Source organism: Salvelinus fontinalis, chromosome 40, assembly GCF_029448725.1.
Source record: "Salvelinus fontinalis isolate EN_2023a chromosome 40, ASM2944872v1, whole genome shotgun sequence".
Classification (NCBI taxonomy): Eukaryota; Metazoa; Chordata; class Actinopteri; order Salmoniformes; family Salmonidae; genus Salvelinus; species Salvelinus fontinalis.
In genome coordinates this window covers 13,226,896-13,246,359 of record NC_074704.1, presented here as the reverse complement: position 1 = coordinate 13,246,359, position 19,464 = coordinate 13,226,896, and the positions used below count along the sequence as shown (strand labels likewise).

The 19,464-nt window shown below is 43.0% G+C and overlaps 2 protein-coding genes across 3 annotated transcripts in view; one reads left to right on the top strand and one right to left on the bottom strand.

The window, feature by feature from the left end:
• Positions 1-30: 30 nt before the first annotated feature.
• On the bottom strand, positions 31-3,802 carry LOC129839053 (zinc finger protein 883-like). The gene is made up of 2 exons (XM_055906321.1): positions 3,713-3,802; positions 31-3,252 (listed from the first exon to the last, which is right to left on the bottom strand). The coding sequence occupies exon 2, from the start codon at positions 3,140-3,142 to the stop codon at positions 1,307-1,309; it is 1,836 nt and encodes a 611-aa protein (XP_055762296.1). The 5' UTR covers positions 3,143-3,252; positions 3,713-3,802; the 3' UTR covers positions 31-1,306.
• A 34-nt stretch (positions 3,803-3,836) lies between these two features.
• LOC129839051 (gastrula zinc finger protein XlCGF17.1-like) overlaps positions 3,837-19,464 on the top strand; it is a 27,289-nt gene continuing 11,661 nt past the window's right edge. Inside the window, exons 1-4 of one of the 2 annotated variants that reach the window (XM_055906319.1) lie at positions 3,837-3,927; positions 5,332-5,523; positions 6,545-6,658; positions 12,091-17,097. In XM_055906319.1, coding sequence (XP_055762294.1) covers positions 5,394-5,523; positions 6,545-6,658; positions 12,091-12,959 — 1,113 coding nt within the window. In that variant the 5' untranslated portion in view covers positions 3,837-3,927; positions 5,332-5,393 and the 3' untranslated portion in view covers positions 12,960-17,097. Of the gene's footprint in view, positions 3,928-5,331; positions 5,524-6,544; positions 6,659-12,090; positions 17,098-19,464 lie in introns of those variants that run through there. The other variant, XM_055906318.1, reaches the window with a different exon arrangement.

Here is a 19,464-nt window from a genome sequence, read left to right as displayed (position 1 = left end):
CCCTCAACACCCCCCCCCCCCCCCCCCCCACCCACACACACACACACACAGTTCACTATGACATGTTCTATGACATTGAAACAGGTCAGTATGATGTTGTTTAGCCCATAGAGCCGGTTTCCGAGACAACGCTTAATACTAGTTCAGGGCAGGCCAGACCCTTCTTATCGACTGTAAGCCAGAATGTCCTCTGTGTCGTCTTATCTGTGTTATTCTCCAACCCCATTGTCAGGGGTTCTGTTGTCTTTACAGGTCTGTAGGTACGATATCTGATTGGAGGTTAGCTTTACAGTAATGCTATTGGTCAACAACTCAGTTTTTGAATTCAAACAGCTCTGACATTATAAAAGGTCTTACATTCATTGCCTCTCTCTTTTTTGGTTCCTGAACTGCTGTGGTGAGATACTCTCTCCATTTCTTTCTCTCTCCCATGAGCTATGGGCCATGGTTTCTGTCTCCCTCTTTCTCTCTCCCATGAGCTATGGGCCATGGTTTCTGTCTCCCTCTTTCTCTCTCCCATGAGCTATGGGCCATGGTTTCTGTCTCCCTCTTTCTCTCTCCCATGAGCTATGGGCCATGGTTACTGTCTCCCTCTTTCTCTCTCCCATGAGCTATGGGCCATGGTTTCTGTCTCCCTCTTTCTCTCTCCCATGAGCTATGGGCCATGGTTACTGTCTCCCTCTTTCTCTCTCCCATGAGCTATGGGCCATGGTTTCTGTCTCCCTCTTTCTCTCTCCCATGAGCTATGGGCCATGGTTTCTGTCTCCCTCTTTCTCTCTCCCATGAACTATGGGCCATGGTTACTTTGTCTCCCTCTTTCTCTCTCTGACCATGCCTAGAAGGATGTCTTGTAACACTAACTATAGTCTCTTGCATATTGGCATTTATCTTATGGAGTCAGATAATGAATTAAAATGGGCTTTTTTGTTGTTCTCTTATTACGAGTCGCATGTGAGGTATATATAATATATGCATTTATGATAAATATTACCCCACTACCCTAGCCCTTAACTAAAAAAACAAGCTCAATGGAGAATCTCTATTAAATTATTTTTTAAGTTATAATCTGTGTCCGGGAAACCACCCCATAGTGTCCACAGTGTTGAGCAGTGTTTTCCAAACCTCTCCTTGGACACCCCAACGTTTCACAACTTTGTTATATTCCTGAAGTAGCTCACCTGGTTCACCTAGTCAAGGGCTTTAGGATTAGTTGACTAGTTGAATGAGGTGTACTAGTTCTGGAATAGATCAAATACACAAAACGTCCCTGAGGAGAGGTTTGACAACCACTGGTTCAGAAAACAGGTCAATAAGGGGGTTTAGTAGTAGAAGGTGCTGTGTGTAGCGGGTAGCCAGTGTTCACATAGAACACTGGTGATGTAGTTTCAGAACTTGGTGTGGCTGAGGAGTCCGGCAGCTGAGTTTTGGACCATTTAGAACTTACAGAAGGTACCGGAACAGATGTCGGAGAGGAGAGGGTTGGAAGAGGACACATTCCTCCTCTGGCGTGGGCTTTCTGGTGACTTTTTAGGTGCCCCGACTGAGCGAAGCTCTTCTCGCATAGATTACAACCATAGGGCTTCTCTCCCGTGTGTGTTCGTTGATGATTGGCCAGGGTGGCTGATTGAGTGAATCTTTCACTACACTGATCGCAGCCATACGGCTTGGCTCCTGTGTGTGTGCGCTGGTGGCTCGTCAGCTGCCCAGACTGAACAAAACTCTTCCCACACAGATCACAGCTGTAGGGTTTCTCTCCGCTGTGTGTTTTGCGGTGGCTCGCCAGGGCTCCGGCCCGCGTGAAGCTCTTGCCACATTCATCACAGAGGTGAGGCTTCTCTCCAGTGTGAGTCCTCTGGTGGCGTCTCAGGTGGCTAGAGGTAATGAACCTCTTCTCACACTGATCGCAGGCATAGGGCTTCTCTCCTGTGTGTGTCCTCTGGTGGATCGTCAGAGATCCCGACTGAGCGAACCTCTCCCCACACTGATCACAGCTGTAAGGCTTCTCCCCAGTATGGGTTCTCTGATGATTTGACAGGGTGCCGGATTCAGAGAAGCACTTGCCACACTGCTCGCAGCAGTAAGGCTTCTCACCGGTGTGGGATCTTTGATGGGAGTTTAAGTGGGCCCAGTTAATGAAGCTCTTTCCACATTCGCAGATGAAAGGTTTCTCTCCGCTGTGGGTTTTCTGGTGGAGTCTCAGGGCGCTCGAGTGGGAGAAATTCTTCCCGCAGTCCGAGCAGTGGTAGGGCTTCTCTCCCGTGTGGACTCTCTGGTGGGATTTCAAGTGTGCCGACGTGACGAAACGTTTCGGACACTCTAAACAAGAGAATGGCAGCTCACCGGTGTGCCTTCGCATGCGGTGTAGCTTCAGGGCGTTCGATTGGCCAAACCTCTTCCCACAGTCAGAGCAGCGGTAGGGCTTTTCACCGGTGTGCGTTCGCATGTGTGATATCAGATAAGATGAGCAGTAGAAACTGTTCTCGCACTGCGTACAGTGGTAAGGCTTCTCTCCGGTGTGTGTGTGCTGGTGAACAGTCAAATGACTTTTGTGACTGAAGCTTTTGCCGCAGTCTGAGCAGCAGTGGGGTTTCTTCACTGTGCGTTTCGGCTGGCGTTTTTTAACACTCTTCCCTGCTGCCTCAATCAAATCTTCCTCCTCCTCCTCCTCTTCTCCTCCTTTCACCGTTCCACTCAGCCCTGGTGTTTTCCTGCTTTCGAGTCCAAGTGAAGCACTACCCGGGGATTCTTGGAAGGGGGACAGGTGAGGGTTGTTCTGGTAACTATAAAGATTCCCTCCATCCTCTTTACGTTCTGCGTTGCAGTTTCCTTGTGCTCCGTCGTCCACATGCGCTGACGCTGATTGTCTGGAGGCCACACCCCCAGCATCCTGTATCCTTTTGATGTCCTCTTTCAGTTGGAGTAACCATGACATTCCCCGATCTTCAGATTTCATTAAATCCTCATTTTCCCATGTTTCCTCCATGATTTTACGCCGTAGTGCTCGTTGATTCTTTCCTTTAATTTCGGATCCGTCCTTGCCACCTATTCCACTGCATTCACAAAGGGAGCGTAAATTGTCCTCTGTTAAAGTCCATAAACTCTCTTCAATTTCATCCATCAACGTTTCTCTTTCACGATTCATATTGTCCTGCTCACGCGGTAACAGAAATTATGAAGTTGTTGAACAGCTGAAATTCGTGCGGTGCTCTCTAGTAAGCTACTCCAAGGTCTTTCACTTGTTGTCCTCTGTTCCTGAAGAATAAAATCATTTGATACTACTTTAATTACCATTAAATAAATACTTTGTCAAGGGCTCAACTGCAGGTGATTGTTAGACAAGATACCCCTTAGAAGTGTGTTGATCTCATAGGTGTTCGGCTGTAGCTAAGCAATATAGCCTAGTAGCTCAACTACTGTACTCCATCACGCCCTTCGAAAGGCCAGGCTGGTGGAATTATTGCTGTATTGCAAACAGACTGCTATCCAATCCTCTCAGTTCTAGCTACATAGATAAGTGCATAAGGAGCTAGGGGTTAATTCTGGATTCAGTGTAGGGTTCGAGCTATATATCGGTTATAAACGTTGGTAGCTATAGCTACCCGGACCCATTGTCGGTAGTTATAGCTAGCTGGCTAACGTTAGCTAGATAGCTAGCCAGCCTAGCTAGCAATTATCTCTACGACTATATTGCGTGGCATTAAAATATTATCACCTTATTTTCGCTTTGTGGTTCTTCTGTGCGTCCAGATACAGTTGTCTTGTTGCTCAAGGTTTTGCGTTTTACATTGTATATTGAGAGAAAAATACAGTTGCAGTCTTGGGGAATTAACGATAAGGCAACAACTTCCTGTTTGTCTGCGCTCTCAGGCCAGAGCAATCGAATGTCGACGTAGATCTCCAGTCATAACATCCGCTAGAGAAGTCGAGGTGAGTAACAGCTAGCTGGCTAGTTAACTAATTTTGTTTTATCGGGCAATTAAATGTACGCAACTATATTGAAAATGTGCTCACCCAAGCTAGCACTATATACCAGAACGCTAGTTGGCTAATGCTACGATAAGGACGAGTCAGTTTCGGCGAGAGCTAGCTTAGTTAGCTAATATTGTTAGCTAATATTATCCATCTTGTTTAGCGTCTCTTCTCTCCTTGTGTCTATGATAATACAATCACATGTAAACTAGAGCGTGACGGTCAAAAACCTGCATTTGTAACACTATGAATCTTTGAAGTGAGCCGATCTACGCCGCCTGTTTAAAGTGGTGAGGTCTTCTGGTAAATAACTAGCACTAAGCAATTGCACAACAGGTTCTCATCAGGGGTGGAGCATGATAATTAAAAGATACGCTGCAACAATTTATTTTCGTTTTTTGTTCATTCTCAAATGCACAATAATGACCCCCGCTTACAACTGGCTCATTAATCTCCTCTCCCCTGTAACTATTCCCCAGGTCATTGCTGTAAATGAGAATGTGCTCAGTCAACTTACCTGGTCAAATAAAAAGAAATACATTTTTGTAGTATGCCTATAAGACAATGACCAAGGTTAGTGACAGTTGCTGACAATGTAAATGTGCTTTAATCAACAAACAAGACATCCTAATGTGATTTGTCACCTGCCTCTAACAGTGAAATGCTTACTTACAGGGTCCTATAAAAATAGAAGTAGTGACACAAGGAATAAATACAGTGAATAACATTAACATGGCTATATACAGGGAGTATCAGTACCAAGTCGATGTGCAGGGATACCATGTAAATTATGTACATATCGCTAAGGGGGTAAATTGACTAGGCATCAAGATGCATAAGACTGAGCTGTAGCAGCAGCTTATGTGGTGAGTGTGTGTATAGTCAGTGAAAGAGCATCAGTTATTTTTTTTGTCAATTCAAGTAGTCCTTATTAGCAGCCTTGACAGTGTCCAGGGCGTGTCCACAGAAGACCGGTTCTAGGTGGAATAAGAGCATTGCTATAAAACAACTGATTTTAATGAATGAATGCCATCACCACTCCCATCCTTCCAGGGCACACCAACCTACACCAGCAAGGGGATCCTCTGACTGAACTGATGGCCAAACATTTATACCCGATGCCACACCCTTAATTAACAATAAGGCACACCTGTGTTAACAGGCCATGAGGCTGTGGTCAAGAGTGCATGCAAATTTTTTTTGCAGGTTTTGGTTCTGCCCTAGCACAAATACTTGAATCAGCTGTGTAGTGCCAGGGCAAAAATCTAAACGTGTCCCCATGGGGGGCCCCAGTACCCAGTTTGGGAAACCCTGTGTTAAATAACCTCACATCATTGTGTGTATGTGTCATTGAACCCACAGATAATCATGGATCTACACTAGAGTACACAATTACAAGCCCAAAAGCAGAGCAGGATTCAAAAATGGATTTTGGCGAGAACCCCGGGTCTGAGTCGGAATCAGACTACCTTCCTAGTCCCACTGCCCCAGAACCTGAACCCAATGTGACTGTGAAGGAAGAGGAAGAGGGAGATAGTGACATGGCTGATCCAGGTAAGTCCATGTTGCGTGAAGTTGGCCCTAGACGCTGATCTTGGGTCAGTTTTGCATTTCTCCCACCAATGAGAGAGGCTTGGGGGAGATTAGGCTAATCCTAGAAATGTACCTATGGGTAAAAAATGTGTAAAATGTGTAAAAAATATAAGGCAGTGAACAAAACGATTATGAATGGAATACTATGAAAAAAAGAGTTGGATCCGGGACTGATCAAAGATAACAGTAGAGGCAACTAGAGGTAAACCTCAGTGCTAAACCCCAACTAGAGGTAGGCCTAACCAGAGCATTATGTTGCCTTAGGGAGAATCCCAACTAGAGGTAGGCCTAACCAGAGCATTATGTTGACTTAGGGAGAATCCCAACTAGAGGTAGGCCTAACCAGAGCATTATGTTGCCTTAGGGAGAATCCCAACTAGAGGTAGGCCTAACCAGAGCATTATGTTGACTTAGGGAGAATCCCAACTAGAGGTAGGCCTAACCAGAGCATTATGTTGCCTTAGGGAGAATCCCAACTAGAGGTAGGCCTAACCAGAGCATTATGTTGCCTTAGGGAGAATCCCAACTAGAGGTAGGCCTAACCAGAGCATTATGTTGCCTTAGGGAGAATCCCAACTAGAGGTAGGACTAACCAGAGCATTATGTTGCCTTAGGGAGAATCCCAACTAGAGGTAGGCCTAACCAGAGCATTATGTTGCCTTAGGGAGAATCCCAACTAGAGGTAGGCCTAACCAGAGCATTATGTTGACTTAGGGAGAATCTCAATTGCGTTTCCTTGATTCCTCGCATCCTCTCTCCTTCTGAAAAATTATCGAATGTAAAGGTCAGAGGGGAGGAACCTCTGACCTCATTCAATGGGTTTTGAGAAAGAAGCAAGGAGGACACAAGGAATCAAGCAAATTAAACTGAGATTCTCCCTTACTTATTCCCTTCAGTTCCTAGTGGAACAAATGCTCCAACGATGCATCTCCAGCATTACAGCATTAGCTGGCAATTAATTATATTGGTTTGGTTATTTCAGGCCACCTCCCAGGTCCCACCGTGGCAGAAAGACCAAGATTTAATATGATTATCAAAGAAGAGGAGGAGGAAGATGATGAAGCAGAAGCAGAGGAAGATGAAATGGTTTACCCAGGTAAGTCCAGGGGCCTGTTCAGAGGATATAAGTTCGGATCAGGTAGAAATCTATGGTAGAGCAGTTAATTGGTCATCAAAGAAACAAGGACCAAGGCACTCTTCATATCATTAAAATGCATTTATTGTTACGGCATGTTCAATAGAACAAAGATTTAAAACCTCGGCGTGTTTCGGCAGCATGGACATCGTCAGGGAGTACAAAGATACGATGACAGCACAGGAGGTTGGTGCCACCTTAAGTGGGGAGGATGGGCTCGTGGTAATTGCTGGAGCAGAATTAGCGGGATGGTATCAAATAAATCAAACACATGGTTTCTATGGGTTTGATCCCATTCCATTGGCTCCGTTCCAGCCATTATTATGAGCCGTCCTCCCCTCAGCAGCCACCACTGAATGACAGTGTGACTTGTCAGTTGTATTTTCCCTTATATTTTCCATGCAATGTTCGTTGAAGTACAAACAGCAAGTTTCTGTCTGCAATTTAATAAAACAGCTGGTGGTAGTTTAAGAGTGTTGATCTAGGACCAGGTGCCTCCGGTCCACATAATCTTATTCATTATGATCTAAAAGGCAAAAATGATCCTAGATCAGCGCTGGCACACGGAGACGCTTTGTGAATGCGGGCGCTGGTCTGTGATTATCAGGCAGTTTGATGGGTTTGGTTTTGGTCTGGAATCCTAACTGGATACCTGGCCGTTCAACTAAAACTAGCTTGCAAATTATCAAGCTTAGTTACTTGAGCGAATGAATCTGCAGAAAAACTGGTGAAGACACAGAACGAGAGATTTGCTCTTCAGAAAAACAGAGAAACCCCTGTGCAGAGCAGTGCGTCTAGATCTAGGTGCTAATTTTGGCGGGAACAACTGGTATTCTAAATCAATGCTAAAACCACACAGTAAAACAAGACAGACATGCCTACCCTCTGTTCTAGTGTGGGATTGTTACACTTTTTTGAGAGAGATTTGCTCTGTCTCATTGTTAACCATGGCACTTTGACATAAACATTTTTGGCTTGTATTGTTTGTCTTGTTTATTTTTTAGCCAGGCATGTGAATTTAGAACAAAGTCTTATTTACAATGACTGTCTGTGAGTTTGTCTGTAGCTGGAACGTAATACAACAATAGCGTGTTGGTAGTGTAAATCTTATTCACGTTGCTGACACAATTTGGCAACCATCTTATAAAATAAAATCTGTCAAAGTTTGTCCCTTTAACATTTGTTTGTTTTTAAGAATTGGGTTTTAAAATGTGTAGATATAGCACAAAACATTTTCAGGAAAATTCTTGAAAATCTTTTGAAGTTACATAAAAACACTTTTCTGACAATTAGGAGTTTAGAAAAAAGTAACAATGCATATAAACAAATTATTTTCTTTGAGAGACTAAAAACAAGTTTCTAGTGATGTCACAATGCCAGAATTTTGTATCACGATACTCAATACGGAAACATACTCGATACGAAACTAAAAATTGGAACAATATGTTTAACTGTTATTCGATGTTGAATTTATTTAACAAAAACAAAGCACCATATTTAATAACAGAAAAATCTTTAATTTTCCTTCTGCAAAACCATATGAGACTCAGAGCATACTAAATAATTGTACAATTAAATCTAAACTGTTTTAAAATGTAATTTCATACATATCAGGGTTATTTTGCTCATCGATGGTCATAATATTGGGTCAAATTACATTCATCAGCTAAATAATTGTATGTAATAGTTTAGTTCCAAAACAATATATAAAAATACTTTGACGCTCTTGTCTTGCCCTAGTCCACACACCGTAGAAATAGAATGGATTCTATGGTCCACACAGCATACTACGATTCCCAGAATGAATTTCACCTCCCATGGTGCAATGCTCTGCCAAGGGCTGCTGGCTGGCTAGCAACACGACTAGCAGGCCCAGACGAGCTAGCTACATAGATGGTCGAAATATATAGCTGTCATAGTTAAATCATGAGTGCATTGGTGGGTGATATAATATTAGCCTTAACAATATAATACTGACAAAAGCACATACAATGCCTTCAGAAAGTATTCAGACCCCTTGACTTTATCAATTTTTTTTTTAGGTTACAGCCTTATTCTAAAATGTATTAAACTGTTTTTCCCCTCACCAATCAACACATAATACCCCATAATGACAAAGCAAAAACAGTTTACATTTTTTTTAAATTAAAATAATGGTATCACATTTACATAATTATTCAAACCCTTTACTCAGTACTTTGTTGAAGCACCTTTTGCAGCGATTTACAGCCTTAAACTTCTCACGGCTGAAATCCCGTTAACGGGATCGATTTGACAACAGCCAGTGAAAGTGCAGGGCGCCAAATTCAAACAACAGAAATCTCACAATTAAAATTCCTCAAACCATACAAGTATTATACACCTAAATTCCTCAAACATACAAGTATTATAAAGACAAACTTGTAGTTAATCCCACCACAGTGTCCGATTTCAAAAAGGCTTTACGACGAAAGCACACCATCTGATTATGTTAGGTCAGCGCCTAGTCACAGAAAAACACAGCCATTTTCCAGCCAAAGAGAGGAGTCACAAAAAGCAGAAAGAGATAAATGAATCACTAACCTTTGATGATCTTCATCAGATGGAACTCATAGGACTTCATGTTACACAATACATGTATGTTTTGTTCGATAAAGTTCATATTTATATTAAAAAATCTCAGTTTACATTGGCGCGTTATGTTCAGTAATGTTTTGCCTCCAAAACATCTGGTGATTTTGCAGAGAGCCACATCAATTTACAGAAATACTCATCATAAACGTTGATAAAAGATACAAGTGTTATGCATAGAATTAAAGATATACTTCTCCTTAATGCAACCGCTGTGTCAGATTTCAAAAAAGCTTTATGGCAAAAGCACACCATGCGATAATCTGAGTACAGCGCTCAGCCACCATACAGATACCCGCCATGTTGTGGAGTCAACAAAAGTCAGAAATAGCATTATAAATATTCACTTACCTTTGATGATCTTCATCGGAATGCACTCTCAGGAATCCCAGTTCCACAATAAATGTTTGTTTTGTTCGATAAAGTCCATCATTTATGTCCAAATACCTCCTTTTTGTTCGCGCGTTTAGTCTAGTAATCCAAATGCACAAGTCCAGACGAAAAGTCAAAAAAGTTATATTACAGTTCGTAGAAACATGTCAAACGATGTATAGAATCAATATTTAGGATGTTTTTATCATAAATCTTCAATAATGTTTCAACCGGACAATTCCTTTGTCTTTAGAAATGAAAAGGAACAGAGCTTGCGCTCGAGACTTGGCTCATGGCTTTCTGCCAGACACCTGGTTCAAACAGCTCTTATTCGCTCCACCTTCATAGTAGAAGCCCGAAACAAGGTTCTAAAGACTGTTGACATCTAGTGGAAGCATTAGAAAGTGCAATCAGACCAAATTTACATTGTATCTTGGATAGGCAAAGACTTAACCTACAAACCTCAGATTTCCCACTTCCTGGTTGGATTTCTTTCTCAGGTTTTTGCCTGCCATATGAGTTCTGTTATACTCACAGACATCATTCAAACAGTTGTAGAAACTTCAGAGGGTTTTCTATCCAAATCTACTAATAATATGCATATCTAAGCTTCTGGGCCTGAGTAGCAGGCAGTTTACTCTGGGCACGCTTTTCATCCGAACGTGAAAATAGCGCCCCCAGCCATAAGAAGTTAAATGTTCTTGGGTATGACGCTATAAGCTCAGCACACCTGTATTTGGGCAGTTTCTCCCATTCTCTGCAGATCTTCTCAAGCTCTCAGGTTGGATTGGGAGCATTGCTGCACAGCTATTTTCAGGTCTCTCCAGAGATGTTCGATCGGATCCAAGTCCGGGCTCTGGCTGGGCCATTCAAGGACATTCAGAGACTTGTCCCGAAGCCACTCCTCTGTTGTCTTGGCTTTGTGCTTAGGGTTGTTGTCCTGTTGGAAGGTGAAACTTCGCCCCAGTCTGAGGTCCTGAGCACTCTGGAGCAGGTTTTCATTAAGGATCTCTGTACTTAGCGCCGTTCATCTTTACCTCTATCCTGACTAGTCTCCCAGTCTCTGCCACTAAAAAACATCCCCATAGCATGATGCTGCCACCACCATGCTTCACCCGAAGGGTTTGGTGCCAGGTTTCCTCCAGACGTGATGCTTGGCATTCAGGCCAAAGAGTTCAATCTTGGTTTCATCAGACCAGAGAATCTTGTTTCTCATGGTCTTAGAGTCTTTATGTGCCTTTTGGCAAAGTCCAAGCGAGCTGTCATGTGCCTTTTACTGAGGAGTGGCTTCCGTCTGGCCACTCTACCATAAAGGCCTGATTGGTCTAGTGCTGCAGCGATGGTTTTCATTCTGGAAAGTTCCCCCATCTCCACAGAGGAACTATAGAGCTCTGTCAGAGTGGCTCCTCTCCCCCGATTGCTCAGTTTCGCCAGCTCTAGGAAGAGTCTTGGTGGTTCCAAACGTCTTCCATTTAAGAATGATTGAGGCTACTGTGTTCTTGGGGACCTTTATTTCTGCAGACATTTTTTGGTACCCTTCCCCAGATCTGTGCCTCGACACAGTCTCGGAGCTCTACGGACAATTCCGTCGACCTCATGGTTTGGTTTTTACTCTGACATGCACTGTCAACTGTGGGACATTAAATAGACAGGTGTGTGCCTTTCCAAATCATGTCCAATCAATTGAATTTACCACAGGTGGACTCATATTCCAATGTTAGATATATTCCAATATCTACAACTTTTAAAAAATGTACAAAAATTAGATCAACTTACCACAAAATCGTTTTTGTTTAAATATCTCAAAGTTGTGATGACAGAGGACATTTTTTGTTGAGCAATAGCAGTGGGAAAATAATTTGGTGACATCTTATGGTCTTAATGTGAATTACAGGGGGCGGGGCCAGTTACCCCAGGTGGCCAGTTGTCCCCTGGTACCCAAGGGTCTCAGTTCCAACTGGCTCTCATTTGGTGTTAGATGATTCCCCATCGCATGCGCAAGTAGCCTAGCTAGTTACTGAGGCCGTGAGAAGAGAAATGACTAGACTCAGACAAATGACTAGACTCAACCCTCTCAATCAGTACACACGTGAGACACATGGCAGAAGTAGCGAAAGGTCCAAAAAATCTAGTACCGGACCATTTTTCATATAGTACAGAAGTTTCTGTACACCGTACAACATTACCCCCCCCCCCCCTAGGAACAATAAAGTAATAATCTGTGCATAGCCGTGATTGAGTGTCAAAACTCCCGGGACCTCACATGTATGACTCCCCACTCGAGACCAGGGTTTAATCCCCATCCACGACAATCCTTTCTCAGTGTTCTCCCCAGGTGCTTGTCTGTCTCCTCTTGCTGAACAGTCTTCAATAAATATGAAGTATTTGTCTGTCTTATTCAATCTGTATAGGAGACAGGATAAAGTCGGACCCAGACTATCTTCCAGAAGTGACCGTGGCAACAGGGCAACCACAACACCAGAAGAAGAAGGCTGCGAAGAAGCTTCATCCATGTCCTGACTGTGGGAAGACATTTGACAGACCATCACACCTAGAGAGACATGAGAATACCCACACCAGAATCAAGAAGCTGGCCCCCGACTACACTTGTTCGTACTGTGGCAAGATCTTCGCTAAACCGTCAAAGCTGGCTCGGCACGAGCGAGGACACACCGGAGAGAAACCGTACTCTTGCTGCAAGTGCGGGAAGTGCTTCGCCGAGCCGGGGCACCGGAAGAGCCACGAGCTGACGCACAATGAAGAGAGACCGTACACCTGCGCGGACTGCGGGATAGGCTTCTTCAACCAGTCCAAGTTGCAACGGCACCAACGCACACACACAGGTGAGAAACCGTACTGCTGCACTGAATGTGGGAAGACCTTTGCTCGGTCAGGAGGCCTAAAGACTCACTGGCTAAGCCACACGGGAGAGAGACCATACCTCTGCTCTGACTGTGGGAAAAGCTTCTTCAGCTCTGGGGACCTGAAAGTCCACCACTTGACCCATACCGGAGAGAAACCACACTGCTGCTCCGTGTGCGGGAAGGGTTTCGCGCAGAGGGGGAACATGAGGGCTCATGAACGGTCTCACTCGGGGGAAAGGCCTTACAGCTGTGCCGACTGCGGGGCCAACTTCGCCCATTCTAACTATTTAAAGATACACCGGCGCATTCACACGGGAGAGAGACCCTTCCCTTGCCCCGTCTGCGGCAAGAGGTTTATTCTATCCGGGCACCTCGGAAGACACCAGAAAACACACATACCCAAAAACAACACTTAGGAGAACACACATATCCAAACACACACGGGACACACTCATGAGCTTACTGAAGTATATTTTATTTGCATATAATCATGAACTACAATGAAACGGATGAAGAACAAAAAATAAAAGACATGGTAAAAGTCCTGAGAGAGCGAGGGTAAGGGATGCTCCCCCGTGAAGCTCCGCCCTCAACACTCCTCTTTCCATACTGTGTCCCAAATAACACCCTGTTCCCTATATGGTGCACTACCGGGTCAAAGGTCAAACCTATATAGAGCAGAGGGTGCCCATTGGCCTCTTCCACTGTTTTAATCTAAACATTGTATAGAATTGATTTGGCAGGTTGTTGTATGTATATATATATATGTTGTGTGTCTTTGTCCTGAACGTTTTTGGTGGTTTTCATAATGTGAGAGCTCTGGTGAGTAAAGTTTCTAATGTAGTTAGTTACCTGTAAACCACAGTTTCGGCCTCTCCTGGTAGGCAAAGTCTCTTCAGATCATTTAAGCACGACTTTTTCCACATTTTGTTACGTTACAGCCTTATTCTAAAATTGATTAAATTGTCCCCCCCCCTCAATCTATACACAATACCCCATAATGACAAAGCAAAAAGGCCTGTCTTTACAGTCCCTGCTGCTGAAAAACATCACCACAGCTTGATGCTGCCACCACCATGCTTCACCGTAGGGATGGTGCCAGGTTTCCTCCAGACGAGACGCGTGGTTTCATCAGACCAGATAATCTTGTTTTTTATGGTCTGAGAGTCCTTAGGTGCCTTTTGGCAAATTCCAAGTGGGCTGTCATGTGCCTTTTACTGAGGAGTGGCTTCCATCTGGCCACTCTACCAAAAAGGCCTGATTAGTCTAGTGCTGCAGAGATAGTTGTCTTTCTTGAAGGTTCTCCGCCGAGGAACTCTGGATCGGGTTCTTGGTCACCTTCCTGACCAAGGCCCCTCTCCCCCGATTGCTCAGTTTGGCCTGGGCGTCCAGCTCTAGGAAGAGTCTTGGTGGTTCCAAACTTCTTCCATTTAAGAATGATGGAGGCCACTGTGTTCTTGGGGACCGTCAAGGCTGCAGGCATTTTTTTGGTACCCTTCCCCAGATCTGTGCCTCGACACTATCCTGTCTCGGAGCTCTATGTACAATTCCTTCAACCTCATGGTTTGGTTTTTGCTCTGACATGCACTATCGACTGTGGGACCTTTATATAGACAGGTGTGTGCCTTTCCAAATCATGTCCAATCATTTGAGTTTACCACAGGTGGACTCCAATCAAGTTGTAGAAACATCTCAAGGATGATAAATGGAAACAGGATGCACCTGAGCTCAATTTGGAGTCTCATAGCAAAGGGTCTGAATAAGGTATTTCAGTTTATTTTTTTCAGATTTTGCAAAAATGTAGAAACACTGTTTTTGCTTTGTCATTATGGGGTATTGTGTGTAGATTGGTGAGGGAAAAACATGACATTTAATCCATTTTAGAATAAGGCTGTAATGTAACAGAATCTGCATAAAGGAAAAGGGTCTGAATACTTTCTGAATGCACTGTATATTCTGAAAGTAACGCATCGCTAACTATAGTTGTTACTCAAATACAAAGTGTAATTAGTTATGATACCTTGTTACTGATTCAAGTAATAATATTATTGTACCACATTATTTTACTGACAACTTAACCCACAACCCTGGTGAAATGGACATCAATATACATAAATTAGTTTCCAAGAGGAGCGTGGCTGGCTGGTTAAATTGCGACAATGGAAGTTGGTTTAGAAAGTATTGGTTTATGCCGATAGAAAGTGAATGGCTTTCTGGAGGAATAAGACAATTTAATTCAAATGTGACCCTCGTCATAATTCATACTCTTTAGTACATTTTCATATTAGAATATATTAAAAAAAAATTGTACTTCAGGTATCACGACGAGGAAAATGAGTTAAATACGTACATAATTGACCAGCTTGGCAGCAAACGCCATTATGAGATCAGGGTCTGTATCCACAAGACATCTCAGAAAAGGTCCTAGGAATCCTGTTAAAACCTGTTAAGACTACTAAACACTCCCAGCTCAGAGGAAGTTTTAGGATGATGTTAGGACACAGACAAACTGAGCCCAGAGTACAAATCAACTCATACATTTCTGCATATTGATCCTTTAACATAAACCCTAGATGCCTTCAATTGCCTCCAATTTATAGCCATATTTTTTGTTTAACAATGTGATGTTGTGCTCCAAAGGGATTACTTGGAACAAATAACATGATTCAATCATCGAAAGAAAAACATGTTTAATTTGCCTAGTGGTTATAAATATTTAGGCATGTCGTGTGAAATTTACAAAACAAAGAAATAGGCCTTGTAAAATCATTGTAAAAAGAGCAAGAAATACTGTTGCATGTAGGTCTAGATTACTTCTGGATTGATCGTATAGAAATATCAAAACATTCTTTGAACAACTCCTAACCACTGTCCCGCTGCCTTTTTCTATTACCAAGACACCTGCTGGTAACTCTTAACTGGTCAGGACAGCTCATGAGGTCTCCTAAATATCTGTCCACTAGGTGGAACTCATGACTAAAGAGGCTTCATGCATAGATTTGATTTTTACCCAAAGGAGTAAAATGTCTCTATTCTCAGCACCTACAACACATTTTCTACTCTGATACACATTGTGGATACGGTCCTAGTATTTGGCACTGCACTGTGTATTGTCTTTTGATGTTCTTTCAGTAATTTAAACCTCTTCCCACACTAAGAGCAGATGTTAAGCTTCTCTGCTGAGCTAGCTGATGTTTTTAGGTCTTCTGTATGACTGAAGCACTCCCCACACTGGGAGCAGTGCAAAGGCTTCTCTCCTATGTGAGTTCTCTGGTGAGCCGTTAAAGACATGCTCCGGAACCTATGGCGACAACATAAGTATTTATTAAACCTCCCACTATGGGCTGGATGTGTCAATGTGTAGTTCATACAGGCTTAATCTCTGAGCATAATTATTGTCCTAGTTTGAAATTAACCGTTTTCTCCACATTTTCACCCACGTGGGCCAGCCCCCTTGCAATTCGAGTTCCAGCCAATACGCTTCAGTCCCTCGCCATTTGAGTGACAGCTAGCAAGATGCACACACAGCAAAGCAAGAGAGCGAAATTACTTGGTGCACATATGTGACGTACTATGACATTTTTGGGGACCACTTTTGACTCTAGAGCTACTTTCATAACTATTGGCTAAAAAGTTCCAGAACATATCTAAGTCTCATTGTTCCAGAACATATCTAAGTCTCACTGAAACGAACCACATGCAGAGAGCAAAGGTAAGGCTTGTCTCCTGTGCGAGTTAGCTAGTGAGTCTTTAGTTTATGTAACAGGCTGAAGCTCTTCCAACACTGGTAAGGCTTCTTTGTGAGTAAGTGTAACAGTATAACTTTAGTACGTCCCCTCGCCCCGACCGCGAACCAGGGACCCTCTGCACACATCAACAACAGTCACCCACGAAGCGTCGTTACCCATCGCTCCACAAAAGCTGCGTCCCTTGCAGAGCAAGGGGAACCACTACTTCTAGGTTTCAGAGCAAGTGACGTAACCGACTGAAAGGCTGCTAGCTCGCACCACCGCTAACTAGCTAGCCATTTCACATCCATTACATAAGCTGGTGTCTATTTAAGGTTTGTAAAAGAGAAACTCATCCCACAAACAGCAGTGGAAAGGCTTCTCTCCTGTAAGAGTAAGCTTGTGTCTATTTCATTTTCTTCCTGTCTGAAAAATCTTCCCAAATTGACCTCACGGGTAAGTCTTCTTTCTTTCGAGACTGTTTTTGTGTGAATCACTGACAATTGGAACCGGGCTGTCTCCCGGGAGTGAGCCGAGGTTGAAGTCTGCTCAAAACAAAAGTGACGTAGGTTAAGCAAGTCGAGTAATGAGTAGGATTCTGGGTTTTCACATGTAAAAGTGATTACTTTTGATAAAAGGCGTAGGTCTGCCTTCCCAATGAAAACTAGTTTGAAAATTAAAACACATTTCATGGAAAAGAGATGTATGTTTCTGAACGATGCATCATGAACATTTGATTGAGGGTGCTCATCTCATACCGCTTTTGCCCCACAGGCCATGCCATAGCTGTGCCAACTTTATTTAAATAAACAACATTCAAACACAACTCCAGAGCATGACTTTGACTCTTCTTTCACCACCATAATTTGTATTTTATAATAGCTACAGTGTTTATAACATGATAGCAATTTTAAAAGGTTGTCACCCTATTCAATATACAATATTTAAACGGAAATTCTTCTTTCACTACCACTATTTATTACCAGACATCCAGGGTTTATTACAGGATACTCAATGATTGTAACATGTTACTCTTGAATCTTCAAAATGTCTGGGGCTCTTTGTTGTGAGTTCCCTAGGGTTTCTTCAGAGCTGATGACTGCCTGAAACTCTCCCCGCATTGGAAATGCTTCTCTCCTGTGTGAGATAGCTGATGTATCTTCAGAGTTGATAACTGACTAAAAGCATAACCATACTGGGAGCATTGGTTGGCCGGCATTGTAAATAAGAATTTGTTCTTAACTGACTTGCCCAGTTAAATAAAGGTTGGTATGCTTCTTTCTTTTGTGCGTCTGGTGTGATTTGAAGTGACTTGAGCTTTGAGGTTGGTGTGAATGTTCTATTGCCATACTGGCTGGAAAGGTTCTTATTCCTTGCTTGCTAGCTAGCAAACTTCGGCTAATTTACAGTCAAGTCAAACAGTGCAGCCAGAATAACAGCAAAGTAGCTGCATTTGCATTTGTTTAAGCTGCTTGGTTGGGGTAGGCCATCATTGTAAATAAGAATTTGTTCTTAACTGACTTGCCTAGTTAAATAAAAATTTAAATGGTGTGGTCTACAGCTTATCATGAGGTACTATACCTCAGGTGAGCAATAGCTCGAGACTTCTTTAATATTAGAAATTGCGCACCAGCTGTTATTTACAAATCGACACACACACCTTACTAGACGTAGCTTCTCTGTCCTGCCGATGCACTGAATACCCAGCCAGCTCTATAGTATCCGTGTTGTCGTTCAGCCACAACTCTGTGAAACATAAGATATTACAATTTTTAATGCCCTGTTGGTAGGATAGTCTTAATCGTAGATCATCCATTTTTTTTTCCAATGATTGCATGTTGGCCAATAGTATGCATGGTGGTGGAGGTTCACTCACTCGCCTACGAATTCTTAGAAGGCAGCCCGACCTCCTACCCCTTTTTCTCTGTCTTTTCCTTGGCCTGGTCTCGAGAAAGCAGTATATCCTTCGCGTCGGATTCGTTAAAGAAAAAATGCCCAGAAGGTCTTTTCGGTCATAGGACACTGTAGCAGCAACATTATCTACAAAATACGTTTTTTCTAAAGTTACAAACAACGTGATTTTTTTGTTGTTGCACATTTGGTTAGGAGCCAGTAAAACGTCAGCGCCATTATAATCGAGTCAACTGAAGTATCGTGCTTTGAGCTCCGGAGTAGGGCACCTGTTAAGGGAGTCATCTCCGGAGTGTCAATGGAAGTTAAGGAGGAAAACCTTTCGACAGGATCCCAGGTGTGGTTAGTGCCCATCGTTTGGCCTGCATGGTGGAAGGAAGAAAGGAAAACAAAACATGTCGTTCTATTGTTTGTTTTTTACTGATGAGCACTTCCCTACACATGTCAAGCTGAGGTATGTGGGGTACGCAGAAACCAAACCATTAGTGTACAACTTTTAAAGGATTTGGCCGTGTTTCAAGTGTGTGCAGACGGGTGGCATATACAGAAGATCGGATTGAAGAACGGCCGTGTTGCAATTGTGGTGGGGATCATGACCCAGAGCTCCTGGAGTGCCCTGTAAGGGTGAAGGAGGTTGAGTGGGCAAAAGTGAGGGCGGTCTATTGGATATATCCTATGCGGAAGCAATCAAAAGAAGAACAGGTGTAATTGAAGAAATGGTAGTGAATGCCCATAGGGAATAGCCCTTTTTGTCAATCAAGAGAACCGAACATGCTGTATGTAAAGAAAGTGGATTAAGTGGTGTTCATTGCAACTGTGATAAACTGCACGGCTCAAGTAGAAAGGAAATCAAAGAGATTGGACTTTATTGTGGCTGCAGCAGGAAAGTATCTGGGGCTTCAGGAATTCACAGCTGAACATTTACAAGGATTATAGGTGATGGAAGATGTGCCTCCCTCGCAGGCTCCTGAGCCTGTTTAAGGATCAGACATGGATTGGGTCATTCCTACAATGCAGTGCCTTTTCTGTCCTCAGGAAATATCACTTCTTATTTAGTGTAAAATTAGGATTCCAAAAGACTTTAAATATAAGGTCAGGTGTCCTTTACCTTAAAAACACAAAAATATGGACCTTAAAGGGGAACTTTATGCATTTTGGAGAAAAAAAAATCAGTGGATGTAGGTGTTTTTTGCCACGGGTGTTATTAATCAACTTCCACGAGAAATATAAACCTTAAAATAATAACATACTTAAAATCTTTCTTCATTATTTTATAATTTTA

Coding starts and splice junctions, on each gene's coding strand:
- LOC129839053 (XM_055906321.1), bottom strand. CDS start 3,142: ATGAATCGTGAAAGAGAAACGTTGATGGATGAAATTGAAGAGAGTTTA.